The 13865-nt window shown below is 42.3% G+C and overlaps 1 protein-coding gene across 1 annotated transcript; it reads right to left on the bottom strand.

Annotated features, from left to right (window-relative positions):
• Nucleotides 1–879: 879 nt before the first annotated feature.
• On the bottom strand, nt 880–13832 carry mn1a (meningioma 1a). Its single transcript, XM_017693684.2, has 4 exons — nt 13281–13832; nt 9843–13097; nt 4649–4710; nt 880–3612 (listed from the first exon to the last, which is right to left on the bottom strand). The coding sequence occupies exons 2-3, from the start codon at nt 12946–12948 to the stop codon at nt 4700–4702; spliced, it is 3117 nt and encodes a 1038-aa protein (XP_017549173.1). The 5' UTR covers nt 12949–13097; nt 13281–13832; the 3' UTR covers nt 880–3612; nt 4649–4699.
• Between the last annotated feature and the right edge of the window lie 33 nt (nt 13833–13865).

The following is a 13865-nucleotide window of genomic DNA, read 5'->3' as shown; positions in this document are numbered from 1 at the left end:
TAAAGAACCTGGACATAATGTATTCAATACCAATTCAAGGTCCGTCCTAGAACCATACTGCCAAGCCAAGAATCATTAATAAACATTTAGGAACCATTCAGAGTGATGTAAAATGATTAACTATAGAGAAGCTTACTGACCTGGTGTAATTTGTTGATAATGGTAAAATAGTAGCAACTGTGCCTAACAACACCCCTGCACGTAATCAAAATATTTTAAAAAATGCATTTTAGGTCAAAACTTCACCTCAAAATTATTGTAAAACAATGTTTGAGGCATCAGGCAGCATTCCACTTCATAGCTTTTTGTGAGAGAATTTTTAGAGGCGTTGCACTCTTCAGATATCTGGTTCCCATCACCACCACTGTGAACAAACTTAGTAGCTTTCCCTACAACAGCACATTTCCCATCAAACCTTTCTGAATAAGTCTGTTTACCTCTTAACAATTTAATTACGATTAAATTTATGTAATAAACATAATTCTATTTCAACTGTTTAGTCATGCCCTATATGCTTTTAGATATTTCTGCCTTTGCAACAAGCAAATCATTTAATCATTTAAATTGGAAACCCCATTAAGCACTCTCACAGGCCTCTCACAAGTATTTTTAAACTTTAGAATTACACACACACACACACACACACACACACACACACACACTCTCTTTCTCAAACTATTTTCCCACTGTTCAAGTGCAGACTAAGCATGACACTAGCATTTCCCAGGCTATATCTCGTACCTTTGTAGACCACTAATAAAATAGACTTGAATTTAACATGAATAAGCTGTTTTTAAGAAATCTTGGGTGTCACTAAACATGATTACAATTCTTTGGACAAATCTGTATGTTGTGACATGAATGACAAACAGCAAACGCTTAATGCACTCAACTTATATTGATGAGTGTCAGGAGCAGAAAAAACAGTGATTTACAACATATTTCCTGTTAATTAATCCATAATATACAGTTGCCATACAGTTTATTTACAACACCAGCAAATTATAGGACACAAAAAGGACATCTTTAGCTGTGTAAATATTGCAGTGAAAGCTCCGGGCTTTAAAAAGCCACTTCCACATGTAGAAAGTCTTCTCAAAAAGATTCATGTGTAAATTTAGCAAAAAGGCCATAATAAGAAGCAAATGATGTGTCCAGATGTCAAGTAAATAAAAAAAAAAAAAAGCAAAACAGGGGAAGAGGTAGAGCATGGAAATACTGAAGTGTCAAACACAAATAAACTGGTTAAAGACCTTTTAAATTGCCAGATGGAAAGCCATTTTCTTAAAAGGGAGAAGTCTTTTGTCAGTGGCTATTGTCTCCTATTGAATGGGCTGCCAATTCTGGCCAAACATATTCAGCACCAGTTAGCTTAAAAGCAGGGAGAAGCTCAGTTTGCCCATGAAGGCTGAGTGAAGGGGAAAACCCAAATAGAGAAGAGTATCGGTTTGAAACAATGGCATTCCGACGCTGGCCAGGCAGGCCACAAAGGGATGAGCTCAGCCTACATATCAGATTTCCAAAAGCAGTAGGGAGAGGAGAGAACCCCCACCGGCCTTTCAAAGTCAAAAGGTTGACCCACCGCAGTCAGAAAAGCCGGGTGCTGAGGACCAAGTAAACTGCCAGGAGTTTTTAACACAATACTGAAAGTGGTTCTTCTGGTGTGAATAGTTTCTGTCTTAATTCTAAAGCGGCTCACTGTGGGACAAAAACGGGATTTGAATGTGCGATATGAAGGATCTGTGATGGATGAATGCGGTAAACATATATTTAATTGTGCATTTCTTTATGAGAATTGAGGTGGTTTTACGGATGAAATAACTAGTGGAACTAGCCAGACTTTGAGATTTCTGAAAGAAAAGAATGTTCAGGGGCAGATTTCCGTATGAGGGCCTTGTTGCAGCTGCAAACTGTGACTGAAATTAATGTTTCGTTTACTAAGACTGCAGCTTATCACAATTGCGTGGAGCCCCAACCCGTAACTGCTCAGGAGCTGCAGGGTTTGAAAGAGGCAGTGAAACAACGGGGCCACCAATAAGTGACGAAACAAAGGGTAAAATGACTGTGACAAAGAGAGAGAGAGCTGTCAATGAATGAAGCTCTTCCAAATGAAACATTTTGCAGGGGTGTCATTTTACTATGATGACCAATTTCACATCGCAAACATCCAGGATAAATCAGCAAAATTCTGCATCGAGATCAACTTTGGTGAACCTTGATGTGTGAATTAGCATCCTCTATGTGTCGTGCTACTGCTTAGCCCATGTAGACCTCTAAAGGGATGGCCTTAGCACAGAACCTTCAAAATGAAGCAAATGCTAATTTAGCAGTGTCTAAGCACAACCTTGCTGGCTATACATAAACAAATGAAAGAGAGACTACATGATACCCCAGGAGTCGGTATCATCGGTCCGCTTGTTAGCTCCTTGGCTAACTGCAGCTGCAAACAAGTCACAGCACTGCTGTCATTTATGCCAGTTATCTACATCTACGACTCAGTGTGCAGCACAATATTGACTCATGAGCAAATATCCGTTTAATTATGTTTACCCTTTGTGTCATTACTGTTGAGCAAGTTAGCGAGCTTGCTAACTGCTTCAACATGGAGGTTTTTTTGTCGCCAATCTTCCGGACCAGCCTTGGTCACTCATTTCACAGGTAATACAAGCTGCTATAGCATATTGTGACTGCAGCTTAATGTGAGTTTAAACTGGGCTGTAAAAGGTAAAGAAAAACTGATACAAAACCAGTGGCCTCAACTTTAGTAAACTGAATAGAATATGTAATCACACATGTAATATCTTCACCCATTTTTGCACTATATTTCCACGTATTACGCAGCCCTCCCTTACATCACATGCATGAGGAAGACGAGCGCATTTTGTAATTTTCCATGCACGCAACTCATAAACTGAGCATTAGGCTTGTGCGTCACTTTCGTACACAACACGTGGGCAGAATGAGTTGGGTTTTCACCTAAAACTGACTTAGGACCACCGTGACTTGGATGAAGAGAAATATGTTCACCTCTTCACCAATGTATACATTCAGAAAGATCTCAAAAAATACTGCAAAATATATATTCTGATTTTCACTTCAATGTTTAAAAAAATGAGGTAAAACAAAACTAGAAAAGAGGACAAATGGCGAAAAAAGATTTTAAAAAATATCTGCTAAAAGCAATTCAACAATGCTGTCCAACATTCCAATCTGGTGTGCTTATGTATGTTTCCCAAATCGCGTAGTCCTCAGTCTCTTCTGTGGTGAAGTTTCCAGTAGAGGTTGTGAATGTGTGGCCTCCTAGCAGCATACAGTGAGATGGTGGCCTTACTGTTCCTGTGAAGATGGTATCCGATTACCAGCAGAAAAATTTACTGGGACTGAACATCACCCATCAAGTGGGAGCAGGCAGGGGGGGGGGGTCTTCTCCCCCCACCCCCTCCGATTACGTGGAGCTGATCTTGGGTGTCTCTGAGTTTGATGTGCTCCAGGCTAGGAGTGGAGCTTTCAGGGGCTACTCCATCCCCAGTTCCCCTGTGCAGCAAGGAGACAGGCACTGCGGGTGGCCTCCTTCAAGTCCTCCCCCACTCCCTCACTGCGCTTGAGCAGCACCTGCAGAGAAGAGACACATGTCAGTCATTCTGCCATTTTAGAGTCCAAAAACCATAGCATGAGCAAATTTCAGAGTTGACACAACTCATTTCAAACAGGGCAAGTAAGCAATAGCTGTGCTCAGAGGTGGGCAGAGAGGCCTTAAACCCAAGTACTGTAAGGGGAAAGCAGTGCACACACTAACTTCCTCAACTGTCAAATGAGTATTTTATGCAGTTAAACAGGCAGGACCTGCTCTTAGTCATGGTGTCGTATAGATGGGATTCAGTTACTAGGTTATAAGTACAAATCACAGAATTCATACTTGTATTACACTTGGTGTCTGTAAAAAGCACATTTTGAAGCACAAATTCACAGTGAGTGCTGCCCAGGCTAAAGTACAGCCTCTACATGATAGTGTTAACACAGTGTTAGTGCTAAGCCTCCCAAAGTAAACAAGGAGACAAGTCCATGTTGTCCCATATAAATTCAAAATTTATTTTTAGGACTGAAAAGTTTACATCATGTATTGAATTAACTATGTTTTTAATTGATTTACAGGCTTTTGAGTGACTGTATTACAACTTTACATTATAGCAAAAAAGCTTTACCCTACTTCTATGAAATAATGATTCGTTATTCAAGTAAAAGTTGCCTACAAAAACAAGCTGAGTTGGAGTAAAGAATTTGCTTCCCTGTAGATCTGCACATACAGCATCTTTCAGCATAGGAAAGTAAGCCTATTAGGCACTATTCTTCACATTCTGGTCTAAAAGAAAATGCTTAAGCTCGAAAAAGTGGCAAGGACACTGATGGATAAAAACTTGATAATGATACAAAATCACACACTTCAGAAATACATATAACATAACAATTAACATATTACATGCTAGTTTTAGGCCAGAATGCCCCTTTAAGTACAGGTAACTCAGTAAATGCAACTAGTCACTGTCCTCCTAAAATTCTGGATCTAGCTGTAAGCTGTTACTTTAAATATGAGGTTATTTGAGGCATCACTTAAACTAACTCAGAAGAACTAAAAAAAAAATCTTGATACCTCTTCAGCGATACAGCGAGGAGCCATTGAGGGACATCCAAAAAAGCAGTCCTACCCAAGCCCTTTGGAAAGAGATGGAGAAAGATCTTAAGATTGTATCACAGGGTTAAACAGCAAACCTATTAGGATTAGAACATTCCAGCTATTTGAGCTCAATCTTGCAAATCATCGCAGCAGGGCACATTTCATTACTCAAGTCTTGGAGTGTCTACTTGACATTGTTGGGTAGTTTTATTCCAAGCCTCTAAACACCTGCCAACACAACTGGGGGGGCCCGGTGGGTGCCTCCCTCACACAAGAGCAAGAGCACAGAAACAGTTTGGCACTCGTGCTCGCTTTTTACATAAACGAGTCCCTCTTGGAGCCCTTTTTATATGCTGTTATATGGTTCGAATTTCCATTGACAAATTCGAATGAAATTACCCTAAAATATTCTAAAGAGTGAGCGGGGAGCGAGGCCGAGGGGTATGAAAGGGCTTTTCACAGTTTTTTTGGAGGCCCGAAAAGCACTGAGGGAGTCTCACATCTGAGCCCTGGGGCTGTTTTAGCCCCCGCAACCGCCAAACCCCCACCCCACCCGCTGCCACAGCGACGTACAGGGCCTGCCTTCATGAGCTCAGGGGCAGGAGCAGGAAAGGATGGAGGGAGGGATGGAGGGAGAGGAAGGCTTCGGAACTCAGGCCAGCTGCGGGGCCCAGTGTGGATGGCTTGCTGCTGTCTGGATGGTTGACTTGCTCTGTCTGGCTCTCAAACACACTGCCTTTGGCCAGCACTCTACAGGCACTAAAACCTCAACACATGGACCAGTAACACCCTTCTGCTCCATATGCAGCTCGCAGGGCCCACGCTCTGATCCACAGCAAAGAAGGAAGAAGAAAGACTGAAGGTAGCTCTCCTGTAGCTATAAGGGTGTGGTGATCTTCAGTGATCTCACAGATGCATATTATAAAATGACTGGGAGTTGAAATGGGAAAAAAAGTATAAACTGAGCTCAACAACTGGGGCTTACAAAGTTACAAAGAACTTCATTGAGGCTGAAATCGAGAACTGTATATGATGTAAAGATACACAGTACTATTCTCCTACTTAGTCTGCATGACAATCAATCGACCTTTTGAAGGGACAAGACAGTTGGTCATCCTCATGACTAATCTTTGAGTTTTAGAAGATGATGCCAAATAGGGGTTTTTAGGGACTTCAAACCCAGATCTTGAATCTAGTTTCCAGCACTGGATTGTCTAATCACTGGTAGTTGATGTACAAATATGTTGATGTAAACTGTTGATATACAAATACAGTGACACTAGATAAATGCTGCTGTGACTGGACTTAACAGATTGGCCACCAATGGCTCACCTACCAGTGATTACAAAAGATTCCCTCAGGCAATGGCTCTCAAACTGGTTCTCAGGGCCCCTAGCTGATCCACAGTTTTGCTCCAACTCACAAATTTTAAATGGGATAGAGATACAGAAAAATACAAACTGTATAGGTGTCCCTGACCTACTGCCTGAGGGAATCTAAAGTTGTAGTTTTTTGTCAGAGGTCTTCATATCTGGATCTGAATTTAGTTTCCAGTCCTGAATTTTGTAATCACTGGTAGGTGAGCCATTGGTGGCCAATCTGTTAAGTCCAGTCACAGCAGCATTTATCTAGTGTCACTGTATTTGTATATCAACAGTTTACATCAACATAAAAACCCATTTTGTAAAGATGATGTGAGATGTGAAAGTAGAAAGCACCTTTTGGAAGTTGAAAGATCTTTCACATAATGTAAAATGTACCAATGATCATTTTTTTCCCTAGAACTGTCTGTTCAAGCCAAAACCATTTTAAAACTATTATTGTTAAGTGAGTATTGCATGTACATTTACATATTTTAATACATTTTGATAGCACACTTTATCCTGTATGCACACATGACTGTATGTCTACTGTTTGAAGAATAGAATAGTTTCAAATAAACATACTGTTTACATCAGGAAAGTGTCTTCAGCCTGGATGCACAGCAACCCAGCACATATAGCACTGGTTTATAAGTAAAAGGGTGTTGCATGGAGAATGTATTAATCAAAGCAGAGGCTTCAGATACTCTGATGCATCTCTGACAGCACAGGCCTCCCTTTTCGCAAAAGCCAAGTGGGAAATGCCAAGACAAGATCATCATTTCTCTTTACGTTCTTAATGGAAAAAAGTACCGTGTACAGGAGGAGCGCTGGCAGAAAACATCAGACACCTTAATTCACTCTGATAGACAAACATTCCCATAAAAGGCATGCTCATGTAAATTACAGTGAAGTTCACAAAACATCACTCTGGCTGATGGTGCGCATGCATGTTTTTCCAAGCATCAGAAAGTAGAAAATGATTCTAGCTGCAGAAGTGAACACCAACACACTAGTCCACTAGTCTCAGTGTCCAGTTTGCAATACCATTCAGATGTCATGAGCATCAAGACCAGTGAAAGAGAAAGAAGTGCTATATATCTCACTATTATGGTCATCTTCCCTAATGAAAAGGATTGTTGAAAACTCCCTGTGTTGTGTGTTGGACTTGAAGAGGTGCTAAAAAACAATGTATAAAAAACAAAACATGAGCATGAACAGCAAGAAATGATTCTTTTCTTACACGATGAATGCTTGCTTCACTAAATTTGTCCTTGTGTTTCCAGTCTGTGATGTTTTGAGCTTGTTTTCCCCAGAGAGAGCTAGGAGTCATTTGCATTGTGTAGTTCTTATCTTGGACCTTGTGTTTATTCTTTGAGCCTCAATGCTGTCAGAATATCCGACAGCTCCTGTTCGAAGTATTGTACTTGACAGTCTTCTCCTATCAGCACGGATAGTATTACAGCAGAGCATATCTTGCTCTCTCTTTGTCTGTCACATTCAGCCTTGTGGAATCTGAATTTCCACCTTGTGTAATTTTGCAATCGCACACTATCTTCAAATACTACTTTAATGAATTCCACCTTTTTTTTGGCACAATTGAATTGTTTAGATGTAAAAAGTATTGGATATAAAATGGTGCACTGTTGAGAAATTTACTGACTCCGATTTTTCAAAACACAAATAAGCCATTTAATTTATATTCCAAATTAACCCGTTGACCTACACGTCTTCTGAGTTTTTACTGGTAAATGTATTAGTCTAAAGCCTTTTCTCAAAAGTATGGTAAATACATATTCATAACCTTTACATGTAAAAGATTCTGAAACCGAATCTCTTCAGACGTCTGGTTCCAATCACCACCACTGTGATCAATTCGGACACTGCAATAGAGTCTAGAATAGACCAAGTCACATCAAATCGCTCTGAATGTCTCTGTTTACATCTGAATGATTTAATTATGCTGCAATTTTGAAATATCAGTGGAATTACCCTCTCATTAAGCTACCAGCAATGTTAAGGGAACATTAAAAATGAGAAATACAAAACCTGTCAAAAAGCAAACCAGTTCTTCCACCATACATGCATTTTCACTAGCCACTAAAAAACTATAAACAAAACATATAAATAATGATAACAGCCTTATCACAACCTAATGGCAACAGAGAAGGCTATGAAAACGGGATACTTCAAACAACAACATATTAATAAAAAGACAAACAGGTAAAGGAGAAGAACACATTTTAAATTAGACGAATCTGTCATTACTAATCACAGTGGTAGTAAAGGCTGAGGACAATAACGAATCTTATGCTTTGAGCGCAGTTGTGACATTGAAACATTACGTTTTGTCTCACTAAACTACGTAGGCCAACCTAATGCTGATCAAATCATCATATATCACAGAATTAGACATGACAACTGTAGTAGACTACCGCGTTGTATATTTTTTTTAAAAATATTTCATTGATTTTATTTTTTAGGGCTGTTAAAATGTCTCACTTGGAAAATGTGTTTTTTTGTTGTTGTTTGTTTGTTTGTTTTAAGAAAAAAAGGGAAATACATCATGTGCCAAATCTTAAAAGCACTCGCAGTGAATCCATACATCCGTCCGGCGCCGTGGCTCTAACTGGGCCACGCGCTGAATGTCGTAAATCTCGCGGGGTTTGATAACGAGACAAAGGGGGAAATAAGCCCCGGGAGAAACGTGCTGGACGGAGTTTAATCTGAGGAGATTAATGGACAAAACTAATTAAACAATTCACCAAACACTCTCAGACACCTCCGACTCCAAACACTGACACGAGCCCAAGAAACTGCCTGTCATTTATAAAGCTCTCTCAAGAAACGGACACATTAGCCAGGGTAAGTTCTGAGGTATCACAGTGTCTTATTTCTGATTACAAAGCTAATAAGTAAGTAAATTGTGTGTCAAGATATTTTGAAATGCTACTTCAGTTTTACACAGCAATGTCACAGAAATGCCTCATCACATTTTCGAAATCGACAAAATGTGTCAGTAATTATGTAATACAGTAATTATGGATATAGGATTAGTGTTTGCAAACTATCTGTACTCTGTTTTCACCCCATCTAGGAACGCGAAATTACACTACGTCCGTACAGAGAAATTATTCAAAATTAAGGGTAATAATAATAATAATAAAAATAAATTAGTTGTATAAATATTGTTAAACCTGACAGAGAAAACCAAATGCTGCGTGAACACAGTCTTTGTAGAGGTTTGAAAGGTTTTTCACTTATTTTCAATTGATCCTACTCTGGTTACCTCATGGTACTATGCTTAACAGTTTTTTTTAAACGTGATAATGTTTTATTTCAAATATCTTAATAGCTTGCGTACTGATATTTAGCATTCTGTCATTTGATAATAAAACACAGGCAGTCTGAGATGAAGAAATCCTGACTGTCTTTGTAATTTAGTCTATGGCTATTTTTATCTGTCTGAAAAAAAGAAAAAAAAACAGGAAATTTTTAATGGCCCTGGACTTTTTTCTGAATTTGAACTGAACTATGTTTCTCCACCACAGATTGTACACTGCTCTATTCTAGCAAAAAAAAAAACAAACACATTTTTCCTCTTTATGCTGTGTATGTCAGCTCCAGACAGAGTGTAGGAAAGTGTGCTAATTAAAGATTGTTTCTCGGAGAAAGATAAGCTGTAAAGCCCCCAGAGGTTAAGCCACCTAAAGTTGTTCATTATCCGGCCATTAAGTCATCACAGTAAACTCAACAGTCCATAAAACCAACAATTCATCATGCTCACTCTGCAAGTCCATTGCATTTACCTTCTTTGTTGTCACTCTGGCCTCTTGCTCTGTCCCAGAAGCCCATGCACTTGCCATTCCCATGGTCCTTTATCAAAGCCTTGCTGCTAGGGCCATACCAGGTGGCATGTTGCTCTGTCATGAGAGAGTCAAGGTCAATAGTATTCACAGAGCCCTTTCCTGACTCTGGGCTGCCACTTGTCAGAGCACAGTCTCCATTGAGTCCAGACGCGCAGTCCGGCTCTTTGCCAGTCTTTCCTCCAAGTGGCTGGTCCTCTGAAATGCTAAACTGCTGCCTCTGCAGCTGTATTTGAGCCTGGAGAATCTCCAGAGGATGCACCTCATCTTGGCCCGAGCTACCCAGCGGTGTCCTTACCTGCTCCATGCAAGGCGTGTCAGGATAACCAGTCCTGTTGTCTGAATTACATTTCATGCTGGTTCTGTTGGTCCTAGGATCCTCATTGCTGTAGTGAGGGCTAGCATCATCTAGATAATCCATACAAGGTGAAACACCATCAGATTTTCCCACGCTTTGAATACCACTATCCATAGAAGTTGCAAGATCAGGTTTTCCAAAGGAAGGGGAGACAAGAGAGCTGTCAGGTGTCCTGCCACGGCCCTCAATGCCTATACTCAAAGAAGATGTTTGCTGGCCTGGACTAACCATAGGGTTGCTGCTGCATGAGGGGGAGAAGTTTCCTGGACTTATGTGCCCACTGTCCCGTCTTCTCTTTCCCCTTCCTCGGCCACTGCCTGTTGCTGCTTTCCCTTCATTTCCGGAATCTATGTTGTTGTTTGGGGAGAGGGTGCTAGTTTCCCTTTTCGCCATCTGGCCTGGAGCACTTTGACCCGCTGTTGCATTGTTGTTATTCCCAGAGCAAGATGTTTGACTATTCTGAGAAGCATTGCTCTGAAAATACTCTGCCCCTGGGCCACAAGCCCCGCCACCGCCACTGCTATTTACGTCCTGCTCCACCTGACCTGGTTTGCGTTTGGCCTCATTTTGGCTCTTCTTATTAAAAGTCACATTGAGGTTTGGGGCCCCTAGACTGGCAATCATATTCTGGCAGGCAGTGGAGAGAGCTGCCAGACAGCTTTGGCCAAACACACTGTCTTTTGTACTGGCTTTGTTTAAATTCCCCAAAGACAGGGCCCCAAGCTTACTGACTGACAGGTGTTGGCTGGAGAGGTACTCAGGATGGGATTGATAGTTCCCTGGTGAGGAGCTGAAGCCAGGAGGATTGCTTTGGGGAGTTCCCTGCTGATATGGCCCCCCAGGAGGAAAGCTGTGTTGCCGCCTCATAGTGGCTCCTCCAAATTCATGATGCCTCCTGTCCAGGTGTGTGTTTGGCTGCATTGTTCCTTCATTGGGTAGATGTACCTGCAGAGGATTGTTCATGCCATTTTCAAACTGATTGTGTGGCCCAGGGGAATTTAAAGACTGCATGTCCCCAGTTGTGACCCCTGGTCTAAACATAGGATTGTGTCCATTTTGTGTATGCTCCATTGCATGAATATTAGTTTCCCTACACTGCTGATGTGAATCAGGAAACCAAGAATTTTCGTGAGGTAGGTGGGGGCTCTGAGCCTCAAAGTTGCCATGAAAATTATGTTTCTTTTCAAAATTCACCTGCGACATACTACCCAGCGGTCCTCTCTGAACCATGGCATTTGGTGTTAGGTCCCCCTGGTGACTTACAGTCTGGAGTTCAGCTTGCCTCGTTCTCTGCTGCTGATTTCTGGATGCCATTTGTTTAATCATCATAGCTGCGTTTTGCCGGCGAGGCAGTGGCTGCTGTTGGTGTGGACCACAGCTCAATGGTGGGAGGCCTGATGGAAAACCATCTATCACATGACCAGTGAAGTCCCCCATGGGAGCAGGGAAGGCAGAGGGAGAGAGGTGGTTCTCAAGGCCCGGCCGATTATGTAAGCTGCTGCTCATGGTGCTGCAGCTCTCTCCAGCAGAGCCATTTGGGAGATCAAACCGCTGCCTCTTGGCCATATTCAAATAGGGAAAGGAGTTGAGGTGCTGCTGATGGGGTGGTTGAGGTCCAAGCTGGGGAACATTAAACATGGGCTCCCCAAAAGAATGCATGCCGTGGTTACTTAATCTGTGCATGGGATGATCCATCTGGCCATGCTGAGCATGGACCACAGCACTGCCATTTTGCATGTCTGGACTATTTGGAACAAAGTCTGGGGCATGGTACAACTGGGGAAGAACAGGGGACCCAGGGTTCTGTCTGGTCATGGGTCCTCTCTGCTGGGCCATGAGGTGATGTCTAGCAGAGACTCCTGGTTCCAATTTCGCCCTGTTCCCAAACCTCTCTGAATATGTGTTTTGTTGAGGTAGTTGTTGGTTGACTTTAGAACTGCCGATCAAAGCTCGGGAGGCGCCATGAGTGAAAGTGGGGAAATTACAGCCAGCCATCTGGCTCTCCGCTTCGCAGTAGGAGAATCTGGGCTCTGTGGAGTCGGGAGTAGGGAATCCTGTCACATCAAAATGGCCAGGCAGAGGATCACATGGGAAACAGTACTGCGACCCACCCACCCTTCCCTGTGGGAAAAGCCTATAGTGCTCCAGTCTGTTGCTTTCAGGAGAGGAAGATGGAAGGCCATGAAAAGACGCAGCTCGGTTAGGTGACTGGTCCAGAGGCAAACATGGGGCTGGCACGGCATGATTGCTGTTAGGATGGCCGTGGAGATGGTAATCAGGCATACTAGCCAGCCGTTGCTGCTGCTGCGAGAGGCATTCTCGCGTCTGGGCTTCTGTGAGCTGACCAAATTCTGACACAAACATCTGCTGGTGGCCTGTACTTCTGCCACTGAAGCCGATGTGTCTGTCTCCATGCAAGCACGAAGCGACCCCATCCTGGTAGGGGTGTGAAGGCTGGTCAGGATTAAGCTGTTGGCTGTTGAAAGGTGGCGGCATATGGAGCTGATGTTGCTGCTGTAGTCCTGTAGTAAGCATATCCCCATGGCTGTGAGGCTGGAATCCATACGGCTCTCCGCCTGGCATGAAGTTGAGCCCCTGCATGGGGGGTTCATTCAAAGGATCCAAGACTGGTTCTACAGCTACTGATGGTGCTTTCATGTGAAATCCAGAAGTGTTATAGTTAGCATTCATTGTTACTCTGCACAATGGCTTGTGCAATTCGCTTTCTTTAATCCACAGTTTAAAACAAGATCAAAGCAAACAATCCGAAGTGATGGTATCCCATTTTCTGTAATTCCATGTATTTTTTCTTACTTTCTTCCTTTCCAACCGGGTCCATACTGTTAACAACAAAATATATATATAAAATAAATCTTAAATAAGTCACTAAAATACGTATCTGTGATAAAATTATTATCAATAAAAGCCCCGTCTTTGTTATAAGTAGTGCGTACTGTTATTTATTATGAATAATGCGATGACATATTTATGATAAAAACTGGGATGAGATTAATAGCCAATACCTCCGGAGACCCAACATGAGTGCAGTCTGCGTGATATCCACGTAGTGCGAAAAACTTTGGTCCCTTTGCAGATGACGAGGACAAGTAAGTGACCTTAAGGAGTTGACCCTGGAAAACGCACATCTTCATAAACACATAATTTTCATTTTACAAAGCGAAGCGTTCCCGGGAGCGACGGCGAATCCAGCACGTTGCGAAGCAAAGCAGGGTAGCCCGCGTACAGTCCCATCTTAGAGCACTCTGGGAATATGGACTATAAAACTCTCACTCCACTCTAACAGCGTCCGTTCCTGATCCGCGAGAGGATAAACTTGTCTTACAAAGTCAGTCTCTGCGTCCGTTGCCTGTGAACTGAATGTCCAAGACAACCGCGACTCTTGTCACTGTGCGAAACGTATCCGACCGGCTGCGTTTAGTCCCGTTTACTTGACTGGCTGCTCAATTGACCATTAAAAAAACGGGGAGCTCCTGAAGCCTGTCCAGTTCATCCTCGTGTTGAACGTGTTTATCTCGCCACTCGGCAACAAGTTTGACATTCTCTCATCTACACCAGCGCCCACCGCTCACTCATACGGCCACGGCGGG

This window comes from Pygocentrus nattereri, chromosome 18 (assembly GCF_015220715.1).
Source record: "Pygocentrus nattereri isolate fPygNat1 chromosome 18, fPygNat1.pri, whole genome shotgun sequence".
In the NCBI taxonomy this organism is placed as follows: Eukaryota; Metazoa; Chordata; class Actinopteri; order Characiformes; family Serrasalmidae; genus Pygocentrus; species Pygocentrus nattereri.
The sequence above is the reverse complement of the archived record's forward strand: the minus strand, read 5'-3'. Positions and strand labels throughout refer to the sequence as shown.